General features: G+C 41.3%; 1 protein-coding gene across 2 annotated transcripts in view; it reads right to left on the reverse strand.

The window, feature by feature from the left end:
* Positions 1-898: 898 nt before the first annotated feature.
* The window catches only part of LOC139948465 (uncharacterized), a 29,752-nt gene continuing 4,171 nt past the window's right edge, over positions 899-26,479 (reverse strand). Inside the window, exons 9-34 of one of the 2 annotated variants that reach the window (XM_071946616.1) lie at positions 26,225-26,322; positions 25,881-26,077; positions 25,118-25,261; positions 24,632-24,782; positions 23,433-24,001; positions 22,546-23,129; positions 22,089-22,238; positions 21,463-21,731; positions 21,047-21,223; positions 20,353-20,432; positions 19,871-19,948; positions 19,243-19,524; positions 18,672-18,966; positions 18,456-18,552; positions 17,793-18,258; positions 17,228-17,533; positions 16,312-16,671; positions 15,419-15,934; positions 14,638-14,760; positions 13,951-14,043; positions 13,211-13,291; positions 12,259-12,333; positions 11,643-11,829; positions 11,065-11,183; positions 3,653-3,725; positions 899-2,112 (exon numbers count right to left, since the gene is read on the reverse strand). In XM_071946616.1, coding sequence (XP_071802717.1) covers positions 2,085-2,112; positions 3,653-3,725; positions 11,065-11,183; positions 11,643-11,829; positions 12,259-12,333; positions 13,211-13,291; positions 13,951-14,043; positions 14,638-14,760; positions 15,419-15,934; positions 16,312-16,671; positions 17,228-17,533; positions 17,793-18,258; positions 18,456-18,552; positions 18,672-18,966; positions 19,243-19,524; positions 19,871-19,948; positions 20,353-20,432; positions 21,047-21,223; positions 21,463-21,731; positions 22,089-22,238; positions 22,546-23,129; positions 23,433-24,001; positions 24,632-24,782; positions 25,118-25,261; positions 25,881-26,077; positions 26,225-26,322 — 5,598 coding nt within the window. In that variant the 3' untranslated portion in view covers positions 899-2,084. Of the gene's footprint in view, positions 2,122-3,652; positions 3,726-11,064; positions 11,184-11,642; positions 11,830-12,258; positions 12,334-13,210; positions 13,292-13,950; positions 14,044-14,637; positions 14,761-15,418; positions 15,935-16,311; positions 16,672-17,227; positions 17,534-17,792; positions 18,259-18,455; positions 18,553-18,671; positions 18,967-19,242; positions 19,525-19,870; positions 19,949-20,352; positions 20,433-21,046; positions 21,224-21,462; positions 21,732-22,088; positions 22,239-22,545; positions 23,130-23,432; positions 24,002-24,631; positions 24,783-25,117; positions 25,262-25,880; positions 26,078-26,224; positions 26,323-26,479 lie in introns of both variants that reach the window. The other variant, XM_071946614.1, reaches the window with a different exon arrangement.

A 26,479-nucleotide genomic window follows, 5' to 3' on the forward strand; every position in this document is an offset into this window, starting at 1 on the left:
CACACATAAAATAAAATAATTTTTTTTTTTCTTTCAAAAGAAAATGTCAAAAGAAATCTAACTCGCGTATCCGACATTTGATCTGGTTTTGCTAACCTAAAAAACCCTTTTACGAGTACAGATTGGCGAATTTAATGGGGAGAATTTGTCAAAATAAAAAATGTGCATAAATGAGACTCGGATATGGCTAGACTCACAGCACACATAAAAAAGCGCATTTCTTCTCCATCATCATAGGACATTGATCACACAGTAGAAGATTGGTCAGTAAATAACACCACCCACAGAAAATTGGATTGAGCCATGTTTGTGTGTTCACGGCGAGTACACATGGCTGTGACATAAATGTCATGACATATACTAGTTACTAGTTCTTAATTCATGTGGTAAGTGGAAACTCATTACTTGAATTCTCATTTGGCACAAACCCCTGAGGGATCAGGGGACAAGGGGGGGGGGGGGAACAGTCAGTCTCGATTGACCTAAGCATGACATACTTTCATATAATTACAACTTGTTTAATGTTGTCTCTTTCTGCTTTCAACATTAAAGGCACGCGCAGAAGCCAAAATTCGCTGCTAACCCGTGAAATACCCTTGCCGTAAGCACAGAATTCCCTGCTTCGGTAAGCGCCGAAGCAGAGCCATGAAATTGGGCCCTGCAGATTTGGTAGGTCTATATATAGAGCACGGTTATAAAAAGCTGCTTAGTGGTTCATATGTAAGAACTTGATAGACCGAGACTTGTTCAGGAAAATTCTTGACAAAATAACATCTCGAACTTGATTTTAACAACTAACAAAACAAACAAATAAACAAGTAACTTTTTTTCATGCAGTGACTCCGTGTAACAACAGAACAAAATGTGAGAATGCGATGAAGTGAGGATGGATCAGAAATCAACTCAATGTAGATGTTTTATTATAATCATATTATTACACAAACCAAAATATTTAGATATCTGAAGGTTCTGTCTGTTCTGGAATTTCATGTTTGAGAGGGCAAGGCCATTTTTTATTTTGTAAAGGGCACTTCCATTGGAAAATGGGAAACTTTTGAAGGGGCACCAAGGCAAAGATCAGGGCAACAGAGACCATGGCTTGCGTGGCCTCCAGGAAATTCCATGCCTGTCTGTAACAAGGGCCAAGTCTTTTCATCTCTGTGATGACAACTTTTCTACTTCCAAGCAAATATGATAGTGTACGGAGATTCATAACAAAAATTCTCACAAATCCGGACAAATCTTGCCAAAGCACAAGCCTGAGTTACACTCTCCACTACTGTAATTCCAAGTTGTTTTTATAACTCCTCCACTATCTAGTAAGGTTTTCGGTAACACCATGTAATGATAATCTCTTAATGAGTTGGGGGGGGGGGGGTTCTGAAAAGAACCATAGGTTTAACTCGACGTTTCGATCAGTAGGCCTATGCTCTGATCGTCTTCAAGAGGATGCTGTTCTATCTTCTGACTGATTTCTAAAAGTCCATTTAATAATTTCTACAGTTCTCCAAAGTTAAAAGGAATATCTTTTTTTAAATAGGCTTAATAAAAATAAGTCATCATGAATCATACAGATCACATGCAAATAACTAATATGTAGTTAAAACAATGAATGAAATGGGTGTGAATTTTCAACTCAACTAAAAGGACAAATTAATCAGTCTTTATTTTAACAACAAATATATGTTAAACTGTGTAATCATAATATTGATTATAATAATTTTCTGCGTCGGGAAGAGCTGCGTACAGCAATGGAGGACCAACGTGTTTGGAGGGCCATCTTCCGATGCTCCGCATCGACTGAATGAATGAATAAACATATAGGATTGTAACAGTTAACTCCAATTACCAAAGTTATACAATCCCTTAAAGTTTAACAGGTCAATAAAAATGAAAGTAGCGACACACTGTATAATTTGTCCTTATATAGAACATCAAAACAGGTAACTAAATGCAAAGTTGACTCAGCTTTACAGACGTTTGAAAATCGGGTCAAGGGACGCTTCCGACGCTACTCAAGACTCCATCTTGAAAATTCATCACGCCTGTTGTGTTACGTGAGTCACGATGCATCGCAGGATAGATTAACGGTACTGCATGAATGAGGACGAGCTGTTGAACCTGCCAAAGAAGAGAAGATGGCAGGAGGGAAGTTAGATATTAACTGGGAGGTATAAAAACATTGAGTTAGGGTAATATGCCAATTGTCATTTAAGAATAATTACGTGGCGTTATTAGTCACGGCTGGGTCATCAACTAATAACAGCTCCTAGTTTTACCCGGAAAAATAAAAAAAATCCCTAAGTAGATATTTCCTAAGGTGAGGTTTGCGGGAGCGTCATGTAAATCTCTTTTGACTAGTGTTGAGTTTGTTAAGCGCTGCGGAACTTTTGTGTGAAGTGCTATATAAATGCTGTTTATGGGCCCTCTTCTTTTCCTCTGTTTTATATTAATAAAAATATTATTATTATTATGTTTTTTTTTTTTTTAAGAACCCGTTGGTTGACAATTCAACGTTTTGATCAGTTTGCTCTGATCACACGCTTGCGTAACTTTGCAACAAAGGCTGCAACATCAGCGCAGCATAATCCAAATATGGGCCCTCTTCTTTTCCTCCGTTTTATATTAATAACCTATTAAATGCTTCTTGATAAATATAGAGTCGTAAATTTTAATGAATGGCGCCTAAAAACCTTTCAATCACACAAGAAGGAAAAAAGTCCATCTCTTATTACAGGATTATATTACATGAATCGATCAAAGAATTTAATAATTTGCCTTCCTGTTTATATCCTATAGACTGTGCAAGTATAGGGTTTTATATTCAAACACTTATAGGAAGTTAAAAATTGTTGCGGGTACTCGCTGCTAAAATATAGAATATAGAACTTCTTGAATGTGATAATCTTGGTACTCTCGGTCAGCTGCTCAGATCGTTCTGACAATCCTTTTCATACTTTGTCATGATGGTCTGGGGTCATCCATGGGTGTCAGGGTTATCCTGTTTCCTTAAATACTTGTTAATGTACCGCTTATTGTAAATATGATGTATTTTTATCTTCTCCATTTGTGGAGGTTTTGTTGAAATAAATAAATAGGCTTCAAACTACCTCTAGCAATCTCGGTGGTGTAGTGGTAAGACTTCGCTCGTCCCCAGCGGGTTGCTTTAACCAAAGGCGCTGGGATTGGCAAACGTATCATGTACTGGCATTGGTTTAATAATGCGCAGTCCCGTCATGCATCACACTCCATGGCACCATATTTCTATGCACTGCATACATGATGTACTTCCTGAACAAGAATCTGTGCAAGTGATTAGCCCATCCCAGCGGTCCTGGATAGACTGGCCGCTGGGGCCAAGCGAATGGTAAGACATGCCTTGAACTACGCTCTTGAGGGGGCATGGCAATTTCCCTCTTCATGTAAGGGGCACTTCTATGAAAATGTAAATTAATTTGTACGGGAACCTTGCATAGGGCACCACAACCAAAGAACAGGGCACCACGGAAATCGCTGTGGGTGCCGTGGGTTATCTGGAGGCCAGGTAAGATTCATGCTCTAGAATGCCAAAGGGCGTGGGTACGAATCCCACCCGAGATGTATACCTTATTTTTTTGTGTTTGCATGCTTTTTCTATTTGAATATGACTTACCCGCCTGATGATGTGTTTGTGTTGCTGCCAAAGCCTGTACCTCCGGATGGGGGGTTTGTGTTGCCACCAAAGCCTTCAAAAAACGATACAAAAACGGAAAACAAATATCATAATAAAGTCATTGTCTAGCAAATGTCTGGGCAAATGGTGATTATTATCGGAGTGCAACATTATTTGCTGATGCTAAAAAATTACCAATTTCGTCGTCCATGGTGTCATGGCCAAACGTTTTAAAGCATCAAATTCAAGTTCTGGTTGTTTAATGGGTGTGGGTTTAATCCTGGACCCAATTTCAAAGAGCTGCTTAAGCACAAAATTTTGCTTATAAAGCAAAAAAATCCTTGCTTAGTAAAATCAGATTACCAGCCAAGACTCCACTCAATTGTTATGCTAAGTAAACAACAGCTAAATACCAGTCACAAGCAATGTATACGGCATGAAATTTTGGCCAGTAACATGTGTAAAATAAGCGAGCTATTTTCGTGCTTAAGCAACTTTTTTTGCTTAAGCAGCTCTATGAAATTGGCCCCTGGTCATAATACTTGAGCAAGCGTTTCACTATATCATTGCTTCTCTTCACCCAGGGGTATATAAATGGTACCTGCTAGTGCCAGGGTAGAGGTTCCTGGTCATAACACTTGATCAAGCGTTTCACTATATAATTGCTTCTCTTCACCCAGGGGTATATACATATACGAGTGCCAGGGTAGAGGTTGATGTTGTGTTTGGAAAAGCCTTTGGAGTGCCACGGCAGCCCAGGGCTGTGTACACCCCAACGAGCTGAGAAAGATTACAATAATGTTATGGTCCAATGACTAGTGCACTAATGTAAAGCGCATTGATGTACAACATTGTAAAATGCACTATATACGAACTAGTTATTATCATTAATATTTTTAACAAACTGTAAAAATTCATGGTCCGTGGCAGAGAATGACTTCACCACCTGGTAAGAATACTTTTAATAACCTACACTTCAGTGGCATGAACGGTTCGTATTTTTTGACCTCCATGTAACATTATGAGGATTGCTAGCCCCTGGTACGACCTATAACGGATACTGACATCCTATCAGGACAACTGGGTTGCTCATCACCTTTTCTATATATAAACAATTGCTTAGAACGACAATTTTTTTGTAGCAATAAAGGTTACCAGCCAGAATGTCATACAGTTACCATTGCTGTTACTGGTAACCCTGTCATTTTTTTGCTTAGCCAAGAAATTCTATAAGCAACATTTTGTATACTAGTCACAATTTGTACGTGTGTGGAATAGTAACTTGGATGGGCATTTTTTATGTGTTACCCTCAATTATAGAACAATCGTTTTATCTACTTTGTTGTAAAACTACTCAATTCCAGAGAAGTATTGTAGAATTTCAACTTCCAGGGATTAAATTAAACCACAATTTTGTTTAAATTTGTGTTCCCCAGTAAATCATTGCACTCATTTCTCATTTTTGTTTGATTTTATTATCCTTTGACAATTCTACCTGATGAAAAACCCCTTCAATAGTACAATGCGTTTTCACTTTAAAGTAATGTGGTTTAAGTAAAGAGATACCAGTTTTGATGACCCACAATTTGAATCTGAGAAGAGTTACTGTAGTAACATGCCACTAGGCAGTAGAGTAAAGCCTGTGTTTTTTTTTAACTGTTTGCAAATACATTTGTAAACAGGGGTCTGGAGAATTATGCCTGTATGCTTCATTTTGGAACGGGTAGGGGCACCAAGGCATTTCAGGAAATTGTGAAATTTCTACTGGAGCATTTCAAGGGCACCAAGGCAATGAGCAGGGGGCATGGAGGCAATCGCCTTTGTTGTCTCTGCAGGCCTGTTATATCGTTGCGGTACCCGCTGCCAAAACATAGGATTTAAACTGCCTCTAGCTACCGGGCAACCTCGGTAGTCTAGTTGGTAAGACACTGCTCTAGAATTGCAAGGGTCGTGGGTTCGAATCCCACCCGAGTAACATGCCTGTGATATTTTTTTCACAGGACTCGGGAAAGTACTGGGTATACAGTGCTAACACACATCGTTGTATGGGTAAAAACCAAAATTAATACTCTGCAGGCCTGTTTTTTGGCTCTTCTTAAAGTAACAGTGCTTTAAACATCTTTCAAGAGTATAATGGGCAGGCTGTTGCTTTAATTAATTAAAACAAATTAAAGGTCCGTGTAAGCTAAAGACGAGGAGTGCTCTCAACTCTGATACTTCAAAACTCCAATAAAGCCAACTCAATCCTCACAAATCGACCTTATATATCAAATGTTATAGGTCTTTAGACCGGCTAGGTGTGTATGTACAATTTCCGATGGCGAGTGTGTCGTAGGCTTGCGCAAATAATTATCCTGCGTCCCGTGGAGGTAACATTATACGAGCTTAGATTACGACCGGTGTGAACGGCCACACTGGTTGAAATAGTCAGAGAAATTCTATCCCAGACGAGCGGAGATGTCATCTTACTGTCTGGCGCTGGTTTAGATGTCTTTGATATTGACACACAAATGCCACAGAGTGTCAAGCCGTGTTTAAAGGGAAACATTACCTTGGATAGGGCAAGTTGGTCTAAAGTAGTGATCTACACAAATATGCCTTGAAATTGCAATTTTGAAATTGGTTTTCCTTACGTCATGAACTAGCACGACAGTCGATTTGTGGAGTCAAAACATGGATACACCAGAGTGTAAAATTACAGACACTGGACAATTTTGGTAATTGATAAAGACCAGTCTTCTCACTTGGTGTATCTCAACATATGCATAAAATATCAAACCTGTGAAAATTTGAGCTCAATTGGTCATCGAAGTTGCGAGATAATAATGAGGAAAAAAACACCCTTGTCACAAAAAGCCACATTTGTGAAAGTTTCAACTGAAAACAGTGTCCATTACTGAGAAAACAGCAACAAACTTTCACTGTGTTTCACACTAACTGGAGTCCATCCATAATAGCAAGGTGACAGCAGGAAATAGTGCTTAAAAACATGTTCTGCTAAGCAAAAGGAAGCAGGATACCAGACACAAAGTTGGCTTAGTAGAGTTTAACTTCGCACCTTTGACATGAGCTGGTCACTGTCATAACGGATGTGACTTATGAATGATTCATGTTCTTTAAAGGTTTTTTTTACAGTGGTTGGGCAAAGGCACACGTTGCCTTGGATCGGACGAGTTGGTCTATAAAAAGCGTTTGTAAACGTTTTTTATAAAATGCTTATGAGTAGAAAGATGATGTAAAAGTAGAATACAATGATCCACACAAACATGCCTTGAAATTGCGTGGTTTTCATTTTACATCGTCGATTAACACGGTCGGCCATTTATGGGAGTCAAATTTTTGACTCCCATAAATGGCCGACCGTGTTAGTTTGCATAGTAAAATTAAAACCACGCAATTTCGAGGCATATTTGTGTGGATCATTGTATTCTACCATATGCTAACACATCTTTCTAACCATATGCATTTTATTTGGTTTGCGGAAAAAGATAATTAATATTTGAAGCTGCGGGTACCACAGAGATTTTGGTATATTTGCATGAGGGATAAAGTATAATTTACCATTACACCGATGTGTAAGCGGCTTGTACCAAAAAGGCCCGCAGCGGCAGCAAATGGCTGCAAGGTTCGACCTACTTCCATTCCACATAAAGAAGTCACAGCAAGGGTCATGTCCGGATATGATATTTGCCAATGTAGTATGTTAACAAAGTATCCCAATTTCTAAACACAAAACTAAATTTTCTGTTTCGTGTAATTTCTATTGACATTTTTACTGACAAAATTTGATTCAAGAAAATGACCAATAATATTTGCGATGTCTGTGTGTTTTGTGGTGAATAAACAGAAATGAATAAACAGAAATGAATAAACAGAATGGTCAAGCCGTGTATACTCAGTACTTTCCCCCGAGTTCTGTTGACGAAAATAATTCAATCCACGGGCATATTGCATATTACTAGTCAATGAATTTAGGCGTCAGCAAAATGGCTAAAGGAGATGTGTCTGAAGATGCTATTTAATAAGTTCAACAATTTGTTTAATGTCTTCTAGCCAAATCTCAGAATAAAAGCTAACAGTACTTCAGGGATTGTCTGCCTGTCTGAAAAGATGACACATTTGCCAATGAATTGAGGGGTGTGATGTGAGAGACAGTAAATGCCTAGAAGGGGATCCGTCTAAAGATGATATTAATAATAATAATATAGTCTCAACTTCTGCAGCTGATTTCATGAAATGCTAGGATTAGTCCCATCTTTGTCAGGAGCAGGAGTGCCTTTTAGACAGACATGGCGCATTATAAATTAAAAATGGCCACTATTATTATAATTATCTTGAGTTAAGACGAGGAACTCGTCCTAACTTAGGATGGGGTCAATGTGTCCTAACGTCTTCGGACGCGTAACTTAACTCATTCTAAGATTAATCCTAAGTTAGGAAGAGTTTGGTGAAATCGCAGCTGGACTGTCTTGTTTTTTTTTGTGCTCAAATGATGACTTTCAGTCTGATAAATCTCTTTTCAATTGAGTATTGAACAATTATTATCCGTAAATACAAATGAGATCAATTTTCTCTTAGTGCTTGTCCAAATTAAAACAGTTCAAATGTTAAACTGTGTGGATTTCTTTTTCCACATTCAAACTCTGGTCTTGTAAGAGCACTATCTGGTCCAGTAAACTTGTGGATTTTTACCTCATATTCAAGTTTCTGCATTTATACCATCGGTCCTTTTGGTTGGTAAGCAACAGCTAAAATATTTTCCCATATAAAATAAATCAACTAAGCCAAACGTTGACAACAAAATGGCTACAAGATTTGCCCTGAATGTATCTTGAATTTAGAAAAGTTTAAATCTTGGACACCGTACTGATAGACAGATTTGACAGACACCCCAGTGACTGCTTCAACCTTGCTTCCAAATACTCTTCTTCCATCCCCCCCCCCATGACATCACTGTCTAACCCTCATCATATTAACAGGCTTTTATTATTTGAGTGAGAACATACCTCTTTCGCAAAAACTTTGCTACTTCAGAGGGAGGCGTTTCTTACAATGTTTTATACTATCAGCTCTCCATTGCTCATTACCAATAACTAATTTTGAGTAATTACCAATAGTAGTGTCCAGTGCCTTTAAAAGATTTGGGTACTTTTTATAACACAAAACACAATGTCCACAGTTTTAAACTAGTTTGAAGATAATGATCCCAGAAAGCTGTCCTCAAAATATTACTTGCTGAGGTGCAGTAGTTTTTGAGGAATGAGTAAAACAATGTCACGAAAATACGTTTTACATGCTAAAATAATTTTTGTGACTTGTTTTAATCAAAAACTACAGCACCTCAGTAAGTAATATTTTAAGGGAAGCTTTCTACCATCATTATCTTCAAACTGTGTAAGTTTAACGTAAATCTGTGGACATTGTGTTTTTTGTCCTGCAGTACCGATGCCTAAAGGTACATAACACATAATTGTACATACGAGAGCAGTGGGGCTAGTCGGCACTAACAGGATTAAAGATGAGTCAATGAATTAAGAAGTGTGATATGAGAGATGACATATCGCTAGAGGGGATTGGTCTAGAGGAAGAAGCCTCATGAACCACTTTCATGAAGGGAATAACTAACAGGATTAAAGGGTTTTGATACCTTTTGTAGATCAAGTTTTTGGCCATGACATGAATCCCTACTCACTGTAAATAAAGATGTATGTAATTTAATTTACCTGTAAAAGTTTCAGCTTCATTAGTCTTCAAGTTTTTGAAGAACAAAGAGTGAAAATTACAAAGCAATGTTTTCAGGAGAGTCGCGTAAATCCGTGGTACATGCTAAATTAGCTTTCATCTCATTGTTTTCTAAAGTGAAAACAGAATTAGCTGTTGCAAACAACTTACCAACCAAAAGGATCGAGGTTATAAATGCAAAAATTAGTTACTGGCCAGACATTTCTCAAAAACTATAGCACCTCAGCAGGTAATATTTTGAGGGGAATCTTTATATCATCATTATCTTTAAACCGTGTAAGTTCAATGTAAATCTGTTAACGTTTGTGTTTTGTGTTGTAAAAAAAAACCACCCACACCCTTTCAAGACCCTGGACACTATTGGTAATTGTCAAAGACCAGTCTTCTCACTTTGTGTATCTCAACATATGCATAAAATAACAAACCTGTGAAAATTTGAGCTCAATTGGTCGTCAAAGTTGCGAGATAATGATGAAAGATAACACACCCTTGTCACACGAAGTTGTGTGCGTTTAGATGGTTGATTTCGAGACCTCAAACTCTAAACCTGAGGTCTCGAAATCAAATTCGTGGAAAATTACTCCTTTCTCGAAAACTATGTCACTTCAGAGGGAGCCGTTTCTCACACTGTTTTATACCATCAACCTCTCCCCATTACTCGTCACCAAGTAAGGTTTTATGCTAATAATTATTTTGCGTAATTACCAATAGTGTCCACTGCCTTTAAGAGACATCTCTATACATGTATGTCATCACAAATAAAGAACTACGATAGAAAGCCTGGGTCTCCCCTTGGTCTACAGATTGAAAGAGACTACAATTAGGCGTTCTAGGATACTAATAGATGCTTAATTTGCATCGGGATAAAGAATTTAGTTTGGCTATGTACATTCACTGATGTGCGTTAAAGGAACACGTTGCCTTGGATCGGTCGAGTTGGTCTTTGAAAAGCGTTTTGTAACCGTCTGTTATAAAATGCATATGGTTAGAAAGATGTTGTAAAGTAGAATACAATGATCCACACAAACATGCCTCGAAACTGCACGGTTTTCCTTCCACCTCGTCGACTAACACGGGCGGCCATTTATGGGTGTCAAATTATTGACTCCCATAAATGGCCGAACGTGTTAGTTCACACAGTAAAAGGAAAACCACGCAATTTCGAAGCAAATTTGTGTGGATCATTGTATTCTACTTTTAAAAATTCTTTTCAATCATATACATTTTATAACAAACGGTTACAAACACTTTTTATAAACCACCTCGTCCGATCCAAGGCAACGTGTTCCTTTAAGCACTGTATACTCAGGGCCGAGCCACCTATGCATTGCAATATACTAAACTCTCTACATCAACAGACTCTCAATATCAAAGCAAACAAGATACTAGAAAGTTTGGTCACAATACGGCGTGCCAAATAAAGAGCAATATCCACTGCTCAGTCGCGACACTAGAGCAAGGCACTTTATAAGAATTGCTTCTCTCCATGCAGGAGTACAAATGGGTACCGGTGAGAGCTGAGGAGTAACCTGTGATGAACTAGCGTCCTGTCCAGGGGGAATATAAATATTTTCAGACTTTTAAAGCCAAGGAAACTGGATATAAACACCAGCATGAGGAGCCATATTGGCTTGGGACGGACTTTACTTTACTTTTTAATGTTCACTTACCCCCACCAAATCCAGCTCCGCCCCCTCCTCCGAATCCCCCTCCTCCAAAGGTAGGTTGGGTCTGCTGAGTGGTTGCCGTTGATAGAGATCCAAATGTTGGGGTGTCTTGAGAAGCAAACCTGGGGGAGGGGAAAACATCATTACAATTCCTTTAGAAGCACTGGACACTACTCAAAATTTTTACTCAAAACAATTGTTAGCATAAAGACTTACCTTGTTGACTAGAAAACATTGTATGAAACGTCTCCCTCTGAAGAATGTATTTTTTTGATAAAGAAGGTAATTTCTCACTCAAATATTAATAGACTTCGGGGCATGCAGCCTTTTATTAGGTATCTGAAAGCACACAAATTTGTCAGGGATTGTTGGCAGCTCTGCATCATACTTCAAGCCTAGAATTTCATCTTTGAGAGGGCAAGGCCGTTTTCATTTTGCAAAGGGCACTTGCATTGGAAAATCTTTGAGAAACTTTTGAAGGGGCACCACAGCCAAGACCAGGGAAACGGACGCCATGGCCTCTGATCTGAATTCCACAACTGATGCATCTTTGGGAGTCGAAAACCCTGTCTCATTCTTACCCTGTGAAACAATTGGCGGGTGCAGCACTCGTAGGTGCGCTGGGGCTAGCCCCGAATGAGGGCGGCTGACCAAAAGGACTTGCCGAAAACCCGGCTGTGTTGCCAAATGTTGAGCCTCCGAACGAGGGTGTACTGCCAAACGCTGGAGGGCTACCAAACGATGGGGCACCTCCAAAACCAGAGGACGCTAAAATGAAAGATAAAATAAACCACCAAGATTAGATGAAGTTTACTACTTCTGTTTGAAGGAAACAATGCGTTTGGTAGTCACTCTTAAAGTTAATGGCAATAACAACCTTTGGTAAGAAGCCTACGAAAGCGTTTAGATAGTATAACGCATTTTGAGAAAACATTTCACTACAACGTAATGTGGTAATTGTAAAAAGATAAAAGATTTCATGCCCCAAGTTTGAATCTGAGAAGCGTTACCGCGTAAAGCCTCTCAGATTGTGTATTCCTATTAGGAACTCTTCCTGCGTGAACATATATTCACTCAGGTTTTTCAGCGAAATCTCAAAAACACGACCATGAAATTTTCATATTTATATAGAATTAAAACAATTAAACGCTTCCAAAAATCAAATTTATACCTTGCCTCTAGTGACTGCGGACTTACCGGATGTCTGTTGGGTCACCCCGAATCCAGCCTTAGCTACCCCACCACCGGGACTGCTGAATCCTCCTCCAAACACTGGCAAAGAAAGACAAAATGTTCAATTACTTCATTCATTCATTCATTCATTCAAACTGATATTTATTTCCATACTTCATGAAAACAGAGTACAAACAATGTTTTTAAGGAATAACCAATAAACAAAGCTATTTATTGAGGGTGAGAAAAAATAAATACATAGAGTATGGGGGCATCATCTGGAAGCCGAGGCTTATGTAGGGATGCCTGGGGACAGACAATAAACGGGGACAAGAACGAACGGACTGACAAAACGAACAAAGACAGACATGATGAAGACAACAATGATGAGAACACTAATTGCACAATAATAATAACAATGATAATAATAATAATACTACCAATAATAACAATAAGAATAAGAAATCGAGAAATAATAAAAAAGCGTTTGCTGACGACTTAGGCAAAAGTAAAATGAGAGCGAGAAGGCAAACTATGTCAAATACTGGGAGAGGAGAGCTCTTTTATAATTTATATTATTCATCTTTACGACTCGAGCCTATATGCTTCGTTTTTGAAAGGGCAAGGTAAGGGCACCAAGGCAATGACCAGAGGGCATGGAGGCAATCACCTCTGTGAAATATCAGGCCTGATGACTACTTGATAGAAATCTTTTCTGTGGCAGCTGGGTCTGGGTCAACCAGACTGTGGGAAAAAATACAACTTTTTAACAAAATGGCCTTTGTACTCAGGCTTGAGAGTTTTTGTTTTTGTGTGCTATCTTGGTCGACTAAATTGGACTACTGCGGTAGCTCAAGCAGGGTTTCGCATAAAGTTGAATAATAGTAGCCATTGGGGCTATAGCAGGGTATAGTGCACAGTTGAGTAAAGTCATCACTGGGGTTGGTGGAAAGGGTTAACGATGATATAAACATACCAGAAGCTGTGTTAGTACTAGCAGGCGTTGATCCACTACTAAATGATGTAGCGCCCTGACCTCCGAAGATAGAAGTATTACCTGCAGAGGAATAATATTCATAGAGAAGGTAAAGTCCCCTGAACACGTAAAGAATCCCATATCTTCTCAAGAAAAACCTATAATCATTGTTGAAATGATCTTCATCTTTAGTTGTCATAGTTTGGGCTTGAACAAAACCAATTTGACTGGTTGAACCAACGACCACCAACTGAGCTATCCAACCCTACATTGGCTGTTTGGCTATACACCAACATCTTTGTTCGGAAGCCAGTTAGAAGCCATATAGTGATGTGTGGCCAGGGATCATACCCACCCATGTCTACGGTACAACCTGGGGCCAATTTCATAGAGCTGCTTAAGCAAAAAATTTGCTTAAGCACGAAAATAGCTCGCTTATTTTACACATGTTACTGGTGAAAATTTCATGCCATATACATTGCTTATGACAAGTACTAAGCTGTTGTTTACTTAGCATAACAATTGAGTGGAGTCTTGGCCGGTAATCTGATTTTACTAAACAATGAATTTTTTGCTTAAGCAAAATTTTGTGCTTAAGCAGCTCTATGAAATTGGGCCCTGGGAAGGAGCAGCCAGGGTTTACAACTTCTGACATAGCTTTTCTGTTCACCGGACGGGCATGTCAAATTGATCCTTAGTTTCTCGACCGATATTTCAAGTAAATTAGGAGATCCATTTACCTGCAGAGGTTCCAAATGCTGATGAGGTGCCGAAAGGATTGGTCCTGGCTGCTTCTGGGTTAGGTCGACCGCCAAGACCGCTAAAGAAACCTCCTAAAATAAAATAAAATTTACCTTTGGTAATTACTCACAAAATAAATGAACATAAAAATTTGCCTGGTATGAAGTACAAATTAAGAGTAATGTTTTTGGCTGGCACTCACAGACCTTTTCCATCAAGTTATTTCTAAAGACTTTTCCACCCAAGAATCTCTGTTGACTTTAGAACTCATTTTGTACGTTTGAGTCACTTTTCTTAAAAGCCATTGGACACTTTCAGTAAACAGTATTGTCTAAGGCCCACACTTCGTGTATCACAACTTCTATATAAAATAACAAACCTGTGAAAATTTAGGCTCAATCGTCATCAGAGTCGGGAGAAAATAGCGGGAAAACCCACCCTTGTTTCTGCACGTTTTGACGTATCATGACATGTGTTTAAAATAAATCCGTAATTCTCGATATCGAGAATTGATATTGTTTTAATTTTTTCTCAAAAAGTAAAGCACTTCATGGAATAATATTTCAAGAGGAGTCTCTCACCATTACCTTTTGTAAGTTATTTGTAAATCTGAAAACTTTTAATTTGTTTTCTGTATCGAAAGTGTCCAATGGCTTTAAGTAAAAGTTTGATTGTTTTTTTCTAACCTCCACCATCCCCACCGGCACCACCAAAGACGCTCGTGGATGTCGTTGATGAGGACTGGGCAAATACAGAAGGGCTTTGACCAAAAGCCGGAGCCGAAGTCGATGCTTGACCAAACATTCCTCCTACAAAGTACAATAGAATTTATGTCAGAAAATTTGACTAGAGCAGGATTTGAACCAAGGACCTCCTGAGCAACATTCCCGCGCTCAGCCTCTACCAACTGAGCTATCTAGCCCTATGTTGGCGGTCTCGCGATTCTGTCGATGTTTTTGTTCGGGGGCGCTAGTCACAAACCATAAAACTATTTGTGTAGCCACTGATCACACCCAGGTTTCTGATACAACACGGACAGTGGCAGCAGAGGCAGGGATGATAGTCATGGCCAACTAAAAAGTCTGAAACTGGGATTCAAATCTTAGGGGATACATTGAAACTATGGCATTTCAACCTGTTGATCACCCTTTGGAGTTCTAGATTCCAAGGAGCTTTTGGGAACAGTAACCCTCAGTGCTAGAGAAGTAGATCAAAGAGCATGTCTTCTTTAATTTGGAGAAAAGTACAGCTTTTTTTATTGCCAGGTCTGAAATCAGACAAAAGACTGGAAATCTCATCCCTGCAGAGGGATCAGCTTAAGGCGATGTGACTTTGCATTGCGAATATCAAGAAGTAATATACTTTATACATTTTTCAAGAAATTATGTCCTGTACATTTGTGTGTAAAGAGTGAGAGGCAAATAACATTTATACAAGAAATGTGTATCTTGAGGGAAAGGTTACTACCTGTAGATTGTTGCCCAAATGTAGTACCAAATGTAGGCCCACTGGCTGCCGTCTGCTGAAACGGGGAGGCCGATGAAGCTTGTCCAAAAGTACCCCCCATTGAGGCGGTCGAGCTTGCCGTCGTTGATGCGGGCTTGCCGAACAGCCCACCAGTACTAGCTGGCGAACCGAAAACCCCACTGGTGCTGGATGGTGGCTGGCCAAACAGAGATGTCGAAGTTGATGTCGGTTGGCCGAATAGACTCTTCGCCGCAGTGCTGCCACTTGTTGTTGACCCGAATAAGGAACTGGTGCTCGAGGCCGCTAAGGTAGTTGGAGTGTCGTCCTTGAGGAGGCCGAACAATGATGGTGTTTTGGTTTTAGCAGTCTCTGACGCGGCGGTTGTTGTCGTGGCTGGGGTGGCACTCGGCGCAAAGCTGAATCCCGAGGATGAGGCGCTGAATGGCCCAGTTGAAGGTGTCTTCTCAAATGTTGGAGCCGACCCAAATGCTGGGTTGCCAAAACCTGCAGCTGGAGCTTTTAACAACAAAAAGAAAAGGTTTACATTTTATTTTTTTTATGTTTGCTTTTTTTACCATTGTGCACAGCTACATTCATTGCTACACATTTTGTCATGTCCGATTAATGGACAACAGTTCTGAAAACCACTGATGTAGCAGTTATCTCGATGTTATTTATATATCAATTGACAATCGCTATGTCAATGATGAATGTAAAAGTGATCGAATTTGTCAAATACAAGATCTGCAAAGAGTTACTCAATACTTATCTGTTGTTCATGTGGTGTCTTTTTAACAAAGAGTGAACCCATGATTTAGGCATTATAACAAAGCAGAGTCTTTCTCAAAGGCTAAAGGTTTTGAAAAACAGAAGTCACAAGTTTGTGGTTTCACCTGAGCTTGATGAAGTAGAGCTCGTCGCCCCAAATATACTTGCACCCGCTGGCTTGGATCCGAACATTCCCCCTGCTGTCCCAGTCGAACCCTCCACAGGTGTCCCCGATGGTTTGCCAAACAACCCAGTGGTTGATGTTGTGGTTGGTGCTGCAGATCCTGAAGTACTAAAGGTCATGGAACTGGTTGCAGGAGTGGGATGGTCGGTAACATCAGATGCATTGACGGGGGATCTAATACCTGCTTCGTCCACTCCTTGTGGCTGGATGTTGGTGGTTTGACCTTCTGTGCTAGTCGAACCTTCCACGGGTGTTCCCGATGGTTTGCCAAACAACCCAGATGATGTAGGTTTAGTGAGCCCTAGGGTTAAATGTTTTGTGTCAGGTTTAAGGTAACAAGGAAAGTAGTTCGATGGTAGCACCATTAAATAACTTAGCTTTAACAAAATTTGTAAAACTCAAAAGGAGGGCCCAGTTTCATGGAGATGCCTAAGCAGGAAATATTGCTTTCAAAATGATATGCTTTAAGCAAAAATATACAAGACACCAATTACTGCATGCAACACGGTATTTTGGCTGGTAATTTTCTTCTGATAAGCATAACATTGCTGTGCTTAGCTACTTGTTCTGCTTAGCCAGCACGATGAAGGGTGTCGTAGCCGAGTGGATAAGAGTACCGAACTCAAGCTCTGGTGTTTCTGTTCAGCAGAGTGTGGGCTCGAGTCCCGGTCATGACACTTGTGTCCTTGAGAAAGATACTTAACTATAATTGCTTCTCTCCACCCAGGGGTAAATGGATACCCGTGAGGGCAGAGATGGGTCTTGTGATTGATTTAGCTGAGTAGCGCATTATTATTATGGCAATAATTGCATTGAACTTTTGGAAACTGTTAGCATCAATACTTTAATGAGCCTACCTGTACCAGCTTCATCCTCTCCCTGTTGTAGAAGTTGCTTCAAACCGCTTCCAGAAGCCTTAGGAGCCGTCGCAGAGAACGGTTTAGCCGTCCCTTGACCAAAACTGCTTCCATATGCCGGTACCGCTGCTACAGTTGGGGTTGGCTCAACGACAGAGGTTGATGGTGGAGCGGTTATGATGGCCTTCACGCCAAAACTTGGTTTTTGGGAAGATTTAAAAGGAGCGGTGTCCGCCGGGGCCGTTGACGATCCCCCCGATGCATTCACAGTCTCTGCCGACTCTTGAGATGGGTCTTTAGTTGTTGCTGCGAATATGACGTGAACAAACATTAAGGTCTTTATTGGAAAGCTCAATTAAAGAACAAGGCTAAAATAGTAACATCCTTTTCATCTAACAGTTAACACCTGTTATCTCCATGTAATTCCTTTTTTAGGAAGTATGAACCAGGCTTTAGTGCTTTGTAAAACCCAGCCCAGTGAACCAACACAATTTTATTTTCACAATGCACGTCTCTCCTTTTGACAATGATGGATTTTTCTCAGAATAACAAAAAGGCAACTTACAAGCTACAAAGAATCCACCTGGAGTACTTGTACTCGCCGCAGCCTTCTGATCCTTGTTGAAGTCAAACAGGTTGGGTTTCACCCCAGCGGGGGGTGCATTTTGTTGAACCGATGCCGAGGAGGCCAACCATGAGCTTGTACCTCCAAACGATGCCGTCTCCGACAACCCAAGACCAGGTTTAGGGGCAGTGACGTTCGGAGAGGCTAACCCTTGAAACGAGGGAAAGCTTCCCTTGGCTGCGAGAGTAGAATTAGACACGACAGCTGAGGAACTGTCTCTCTTGGCTCCAAACAAAGAGCCCTGTGCCCCGAATGACAAACCTACATTAGGTGGGATTGTAGAGGTGCTAGGAGCTGTGGATTGAGGAGCTGGGGTCCTGGAAGCACCCAGCATTGAGAATGGTTTGGAGGGTTGGACAGACTGGGCGACAGGAGAGGGCTCATTAGAAAAGCTAACTCTCTGTTCCTGGAAAACGAAGAAACAAATATAAATAAAGGTTTAATTTCAAAATAGAGACATTGACATCTTCTTTTAGAAAGTATTGATTCTTATCAGGTTTGCGGATGTGGCTGAAATAATAATATAATAAAAAATATACAAAAATTATACAAAATAAAAATAACCGCTGAGAAGAAAAGAAAATGAAATGATGAACTACGCACATTTTGATCGCTTGGTTCAGGCTGCATGTGTCCACTTGTGTGATTTATTTCCGCTAAGACTTGGTTGATTACCTTGGCCGTTCCCTCGTCCATCGTACTACGGGGAAAAAAAGGACGCAACAGAAAAATAAATTCATATCACCCGGGGATCAATTTCATGAAGCTGTTTAGCAGAAAATTTAGTATGGAAATAAATATTAATTGAAACCAACAGACCTTGAAACGGGTGCAAAGGTGACTGGAGGAGGCATACTCTTCTTCATAGCGTTGATATTCTTGACATTCACAACCGGCGGCAACTCCGCTGTCTTTGCGATCGATTTCTTCGGGATCGCCCCCGAAGAGGACACCCTGGTCGAGGGCGGGGATTTCACGGGTGTTGTCTTGGTGCCCCACACCACTGTGCCACGCCCGGAATGAATGAAGCTAGACGGGGATGAGGTTTCAGGGAGGGCGGGGTTGGTTAAGGAGGGCTTCTCTATAGGTAGCGGAGAAGACACATAGGGCGAGGCTGGATTTGGGAGAATGGGGGGAAAATATCATTTACTAATTTCAAATATTTAAAATTAGAAAAGTTTGCGTCAGATGAAAATTTATGTCCTAAACTGTTTTTCACTTGCTAGCCGGACAAGTCAAATAAATTTTGGGTTGCCTGCAATTTTTTTCACAAGTATCTTACAAAGCTCAACCCTGATTTATTTTTTACAATCTTAATGAGGTGTAAAGAATCACATTTACTGACGTGACGCTTGAAATTTTCAGAAATGTTATGCAACAAAAGTCTCACCATGTTTTCGTTCAACATGGCGGCCAGCCTCAGACCGTTTCTCATCCGGAATCCGACTCGACGGTGCCGCAGCAACACGCTCTAAACTGCCTCCCACTCTAGCCTGGGTAATGCCTCTACCTATACGGAAATCAGGGCTGTCGACAGAAGAGGTTGTCAGTCTGCTAGCTGGTGGAGGGGCAACGGGAGATTCTTCCTCGTGGAACTGGAGTCGACGATTGGCGAAGGCTCCAGGAGGACTGGAAGAGCTTTGATTCAGGGAGCTCATTTCTGAAATGTCCACTACAGCGACAGAAAAAAAGGTGGGAATAATTAGCATCCATGACATTGCATAATATGAATGAACTTTTATAAGGAGAACCGGCCTTGAACTTTGTCTCTTGAATGGGCGGAGCAATCTTCCTCTTGTAAGGGGCACTTCTATGATAAAAAAAAATATTTTGTATTGGAACTGTATTGGGGGGTTTTCAAAAACGCAATTTTGGTTAAAAACGGGGCAATCACATCCGTGAAAGTGCCAGGACCAGAACTACGAACCCACACTCTGCGGATTGGAAACACCAGAGCTTGAGTCTGGTGTTGGTGTTCTGCTCGGCCATGGCACACCGAAGAACGTAAAAAGTCTTACTTTTTGATGCTGTTCTTCTCGGAGTAGTTGCTCTTCTAGATAAAGCCTTCCGCAGCTGAGCTTGTTTCTTAGATGAGACTGTGAATAATAAATAAAATAGAACATATAAGGCCGAGTAAAAAAAGAAACATGTTTAGCGATTCCGCCCGCTTCCTTTTTAGAGGCCGCCTTCTTGTTAATTTGTTTTTTTATTTTAATTGTTACGCACATTTTGTTTAATGTTTTTTTATTTGATGAAAAAAAGGGTTATTTTAAACGATCTCAGCTAAAACAATCTGAAGGTCTTGTCTGAATTTCTTGACCAATATGTTTCATTAATTTATTGTGTGTTTGAGCAGTAGAAAAAAACAATGCATATTTGACATTTAAACAAGGATGGGGGCCTAAGATTACTGTGATGATGACATCAGTTGTATTGTGTCCGTAAGATCATCAAGTGACATCTTCACGTCTTCCAATCTCTTCAAGTGTAAAGTACGTACCTGGGGTGGACCTAGTCTTCGTTGGAGAACTGATGGTTGTACTAGATAGCTTAGCAGCCAGAGAAGACAAGTTACCAGACCTGTAGGTTCAAAATAAAATGTCAACAGATCAATTTCAATATCGGTTCCACCAGGGGGCCACTACGTGGATTAGGTTTCAGTCCCTACTGGACTGTGTGGGTTTTCCCCTGGAATAACTCTCTGGGGCTTTCCTCCCACATCTAAAACCGAAACTTTCGTCCTTGTCTTCTCTCCATTGGGTTCTTGGCTAGTACAATGATTTGGGGTTTTTCCCCCCACATCTAAAACCGAAACTTTCTTCCTTGTCTTCTCTAAATTGGGTTCTTAGCTATGTACACCTTGAACACCCAGCAGGGTGGATACGTGCGCATTACAAGACTTATTATAATTATTATTTATTATTATTATAGTGATTAAGATCGCTTTCCTGAGAGTCTCTGGGCTTTCAGGTTGGTGTAGTAGTATATATTTCCTTGCCTTCCACCTCTAAGAACCCAGGCAAATCACGCCGGAGCACTGCGTGGGGTTTTTCCCTGGAACTATTCTCAAGGGTTTCCTCCAACATCTAAAGCAAAAACTTTCAAGTCTTCTATCCATTGGGTTCTTGGCTAGGGATTAAGTTCTGAGAGTCCCTGCCTTCGCAACCAGAAGAAATGAAATGGAATTCACTTACCTTTCTGGAGGGGATGGTAGTATGCCACGTTCCCACGGTGCCTCGCTCATGTCGTAACGTCGTGCCTGTATCAGCTGCTGTCTTATCTCCTCTAACTTTCCTCTCTGAGTTATCACGATATTATAATGATGACTCAATGTCTGATAGATGGTATCCATCATCGGGGTACCGAGTTTCCTACATAGGATTGGGCACAAATAGCAACAGCTCATGAATATTCAATTAGCATAAATGAACATTCAGTAGTTATATTGAATCAATATGCATTAACCCTACATATAAACCATGCAGAAAGTACAACAGCTCATGAATATTTAAATAGTAATAATGAATATTGAGTTGTTATATTCAATGAATATTCATTAACAATTCATTAATGGTAGAATTGCCCATTAGAGGTTACTTAAGTCACCTACCTTCCTTCTCTGCGGCTCTTCCGTTTATTAAAATCCTCCCACTGCGCATCCAGACAGCCGCTCACATCCCCCAGTCCAGTCTTCAGGTAGTGATAATTACTGTGAATGTCACGGAGCTGATGAGCTGTCTGCGGATCCAGGGCTCGCGATCTGAGAAGCTGCAGGTAGCGAGGGTCGTTGTTTCGTTGCTTGCGGATACGAGCGTCTTCCAGCTGGGCGAAGGTACTTAAGAACTTGGCCTTTATCTCGTGGATTTCTTCGTTATCAGACTGAGGAAAGAAGGCAACTTTAATTTTAATTTGGTTTTTTTGAAAGAACAAACTGCAACAGCAAACCAAAGTACTAGGAACAAAGCAGAGAAGACAAAGCCAAAAAAGCAATGTAGAACCCCAAAAATCAATGTCTCTGCAAAGGTCAGTTCAAGGAAGTGAAAAAAGCCATGGGGGCTCATTACACAATCTCTCCGGTAAACCGTTCCACAAAAAGGAACCCTCATAAGAAAGGCTTCTTTTGCCTAATTTGTAGGCACACGCACCCCATTTACTTTATGCATGGCAAGCATTCTTGGCAATGTCTGAGATATACCTCTCCTGAATGATGGTTCTCCCCGATAGAATATTTTTTACCTTGGTGATGTTTAGGACGGCCGATTTGAACTCAAGCAGATCGTCTATAGATTTCTTCATTTCTGCCAGCTCGGAGCGATCGCCCACTCTGAAATTTGCATTCTTGGTGTGGTTTTCTAACTCCAACATCTCCTTCATAAAATGCTCCCTCTGTAAAAAAGAATTAAAAAAAAAAAAATTTTTGTCTGTAAAACAAAAAGTTTACGTGGCGCCAGAGCACCTTGTGAAGCCCTACAGCCGTTAACTGTCATTTAATTTAGCCAGGGTAAAAGCCACACACTCAGTAGGGGGTGAAAACCCAATCCACATACTGCCCCCCCCCCCCCTCCCCTTAGATAGGATTAGAACCCGGGTCGTAGAGGTGGAAGGTGAGGTAAGAAACCCCAACGCCAACCTGACCACCCATAGAAAAAAAAATAATGTCCTGACATAAAAATTAAAAATATAACAAACGCACCTCTTCCTTAATGTTGGAGAAATAGGCCAAGTCCACGGCACTTCCAGTAAAGGCTACTTTCCCTCTGGGCCTGGCCCCGCTCTCTTCAGTAGCTGCCTCAGGTGGCAGTGCTTGTGCAGAAGGTGTGGGTTTGTACTCCGGAACAGCCTGGCCGGGTTGTTGCTTGGCTGATGAGGGGGACTGTGTTGAATAAGCGGGCGGCGGGGCGACTTGATTTTGGGGCACACCAGGCTGAGGGGCCACTTGATTTGGGGGAACACCAGACCGAGGGGTGACTTGATTTTCGGGGACGACGCCGGGGTAAGCCGGAGGTCTGTTTTGTCTTTGAGATAACCCGTCCCCGGATGGAGCGACTTGGTTGGGGTAGCCGGATGGAGGGGCAAGGCGGTTAGGGGGAGCACTCCCGAATTGATTAGCTTGACTGGCGACTTGACTTGATGGGGCAAAGGAAAATAGTCCTGATTTGGGTTCCGACCCGAGGGGGGCTTTCCCTGGGGATGTCTTAGGGGTGAGGTGCCCGAATCCAGATGTATTCAAGGAAGGTGCAGAATTGCTGTCTTTTACGCTGTCCGTTGCTTGTACACCTGTGGATCATGAAATGGGAAACGGGAAATTCATAATTAAAGGCACTGGACACTATTGGTATTTACTCAAAATAATTGTTAGCAAACTCCCACAAAAGAGATTTAATAAATGGATGTACCCGCACTACTGAGCCATTTTCTTAGACAGCATCCAGCATTCTCCTGAACATGATCAGAGCATACCGATTGATATGTTGAGTTGTTAACCACCAGTTCTTTTCAGAACCAACACTACTCACAAAGATACCGCAAACATCTCTTATTTATCTACAATTAATTCTTAATTCAAAGAGAGTTGCTTACCTCCACTCAATGCGTTCGCTCCTGCAGGCGTCTTCTGTTGCGACAAGGAAAAGGCGGACGAAGACGCCGGGTGTTGAGATTTGAGATCTCCGAAGAGACTTCCAGGACCTGCGCCTCCTGGTGACTGAGCAGCTTGAGGGGAGGCCTGGTAGGTCGAAGCTGGCTGCTGGACGAACCTCCCTTGCTCCGATAACCCTTGAGCGCCTCCTTGAGAAAGCGACGACCCAGCAGGTACAGCTTTCGGAGCTACAAACGGAAAAGGAGCCTTCCCGCCGACAGCGCTACCAGCTTTAGCTTCGTCAGGTTTACCGCCGAAAGAGAATATTGCTGGGGTGCTACTGCTGACTGCGGGCTTGCCGAACAGGCCCCCGGCTCTGAAGGTTGAAGGGCTGGTTGTGGGGGTGGGCTGTTTGGGGCTGGAGAAGGAGAAGCTAGCGCTCCGGTCGGTTTGGTTGGGCCTCATGTTAAACAAGGAAGACGTTGAAGATGTTGATTTGGGACCGACAGAGAAACTCCCGGTACTTGATGACTTGTGGATTGGAGCCGATGCTGTGATTGTTGGTAACGGCCTGGTGTGAGAACAAGAAAAGATCTAATGAAATCATAGAGTTTAATTATTAATGAGAAAATAGAATTGAGAGAAAGCCTTTGAGAAAGACTCTGCCAGGGTCGAAACGTCAGGCCATTAACTTTTTTGCAGTTTTATCATTGCTCTAATAAGGGTCTAAAAGAGTATGCAAGGAGGACCAGTAGGCTCGTCTATTCATTGGTTCGTCAGGTTTGTCACTAGCCCTTTATTCAAATGAAATAGGGATGCACTCAACACTGTACTAGCCAACCGGACCACTTGAAGAGAATTCTGACTGGTCCTCTGGGCCAAATTTCACGGCTCTGCTTACCGCCGCATTCTGCACTTACGATCACGATTCCCCGCTTACGTGCAAGCGCCAAATTTCTGCGCTAGCCTTGTAAGCGTAGAATGCCTAGTAACGTGGAGTACGCACGCACAGCAGCCAAAATTCGCTGCTAACCCGTGAAATATGCTTGCCGTAAGCACAGAATTCCCTGCTTCCGTAAGCGCCGATTCTGTGCTTCCAGTAAGCAGAGCCATGAAATTGGGCCCTGGTATTTTAACTGACACTTGGCCAGTGGACCAAAACGCTGTAGATAGTGTTTTCAAGATGATTTGGTTGACTTACCTTGTCTGTTCAGGAGGAGGTGTTTGAGGGGGTGCTTGCTGGGGTGCTTGCGGGGGTGCCTGAGGGGTCAGTCTGTGTACTTGAGGAGGCTGGGTGGGCACTGCTTGGGGCGCTGGTCTTGGGACTTGTGGTTGGATAAGGGAAGGTCTGCCTGTAATAGAGAAAGTAGTAATTAAAATAAAAAGACTGAAAATGATTTTGTTGGCATTAACCAAATATTTATGACAATAGACCCCTTACATAACGAAATGCATCACTGATGCTGAGCTCATGCCCACGTTTTTTACCACAAAAAACAGCCGTCGCCCACTCTGTTGCCTCCTTTGACCTCAGTAAGGGCGCTTTTTGACCTCAGTGTGGGTGCTTTTAGACCCCAGTGTCAGCAGTTTTGACCTCAGTGTATCACCCTTTATAAAATGATGTACATTAGGCACTGTATACTCTGTATTCTTAAACTCTTGTGTTGTTTTCACTTGATAAACTTACCAATTCTCTCCCCTTCAACAGGCAATGGTTGAGCCCTGGCAGTGATGGCCTCAGAGGCATCAGCATTTAACACATAGTATGGACACAGCACACCCTCAGTGGACAAAACCATTAACATTGGAGGGGGGTGATACTTCTTATTATCTGATGATAAAAACAGGAATCACTGTAAGAAGCTGAATTTAAAGGCGCTGAACACTATTGGTAATAACTCAAAATAATTGTTAGCATAAAAACTTACTTGGTAATGAACAATGGAGAGCTGTTTGATCTAAAAAAACATTGTGAGAAAGTTCCCTCTGAAGTAATGTAGTTTTAGACAAAGAGGTAAATTCTCACTCAAATATAAACAGACTTCAGGCCTGAAGCCTTTTATTAGGCATCTGAAAGCACACAAATTTGTGCAACAAGGGTGTTTTTTTCTTTCATTATTCTCTTGCAACTTTGATGACCAATTGAATCCAAATTTTTACAGGTTTGTTATTTTATGCATATGTTGGGATATACACCAAGTGAGAATATAGGTCTATGACAAACTCTTCACCAAACTCTTCCTAACTTAGGATTAATCTTAGGACTTTGGAAGAGTTAAGTTCTGTATCCATAGAGATTAGGACGCATTGAACCCATCCTAAATTAGGAGTTATTCGTCCTAACTTGAGAAAGGATTAATCCTAGCGATTTGTGAAATCGGCCACAGTGCCTTTAACTAGGTAAATAATCTAACATTTGTCAACCGACTCGGTCTCAGTTTTTGCCTTACTCAATTCAAACGGTGCTGCCGAGGACAGATCCAAAGCGATGCCCATTGGGTAGGTTTCCTTATCGTCACCGGTCAATGGAAGTTCGATACGGGATGAATCGTCGACAGTCCAGGCCTCCCATGTCGATGGAGCCACTGGCGATCGACCCAGCACAGCTGCTTCTATAGCATTACTGGACACGGCTACCAGGAAGGACCTAAAAATAATAACACAAATTAATCTCGTTATGCTGACCCAAAGGAAGTCTAACAATAATAATGATACATGGTTCTTACATAGCGCTTTATCAAACCTGGGCCCAATTTCATAGAACTGCTGGTATTAAGCACTTGTTATAGGTTACCATTTTTCAAAATTCTGCAACTGGTATTGGGCTGATCTCAATTGTTCACTTCCATAACAGACGTCCTCAAAGTTTAAAAAAGTAGGCGGTCCTTCTTTCTGCAAAAGAATGAAATAGTACTCAGTTAATCATGCCGCAATGTCTACTTAACAAATAATCACCACTTCCTGCTTGGTGACCCAATAGACCGATCCAGTAGGCTCCGCCCACAACGCACGTGTGAGCAAGAACACGTGAGGCTCCCCAATGCCTTTC

The sequence above is a fragment of the Asterias amurensis genome, chromosome 15, assembly GCF_032118995.1.
Source record: "Asterias amurensis chromosome 15, ASM3211899v1".
Lineage (NCBI taxonomy): Eukaryota > Metazoa > Echinodermata > Asteroidea > Forcipulatida > Asteriidae > Asterias > Asterias amurensis.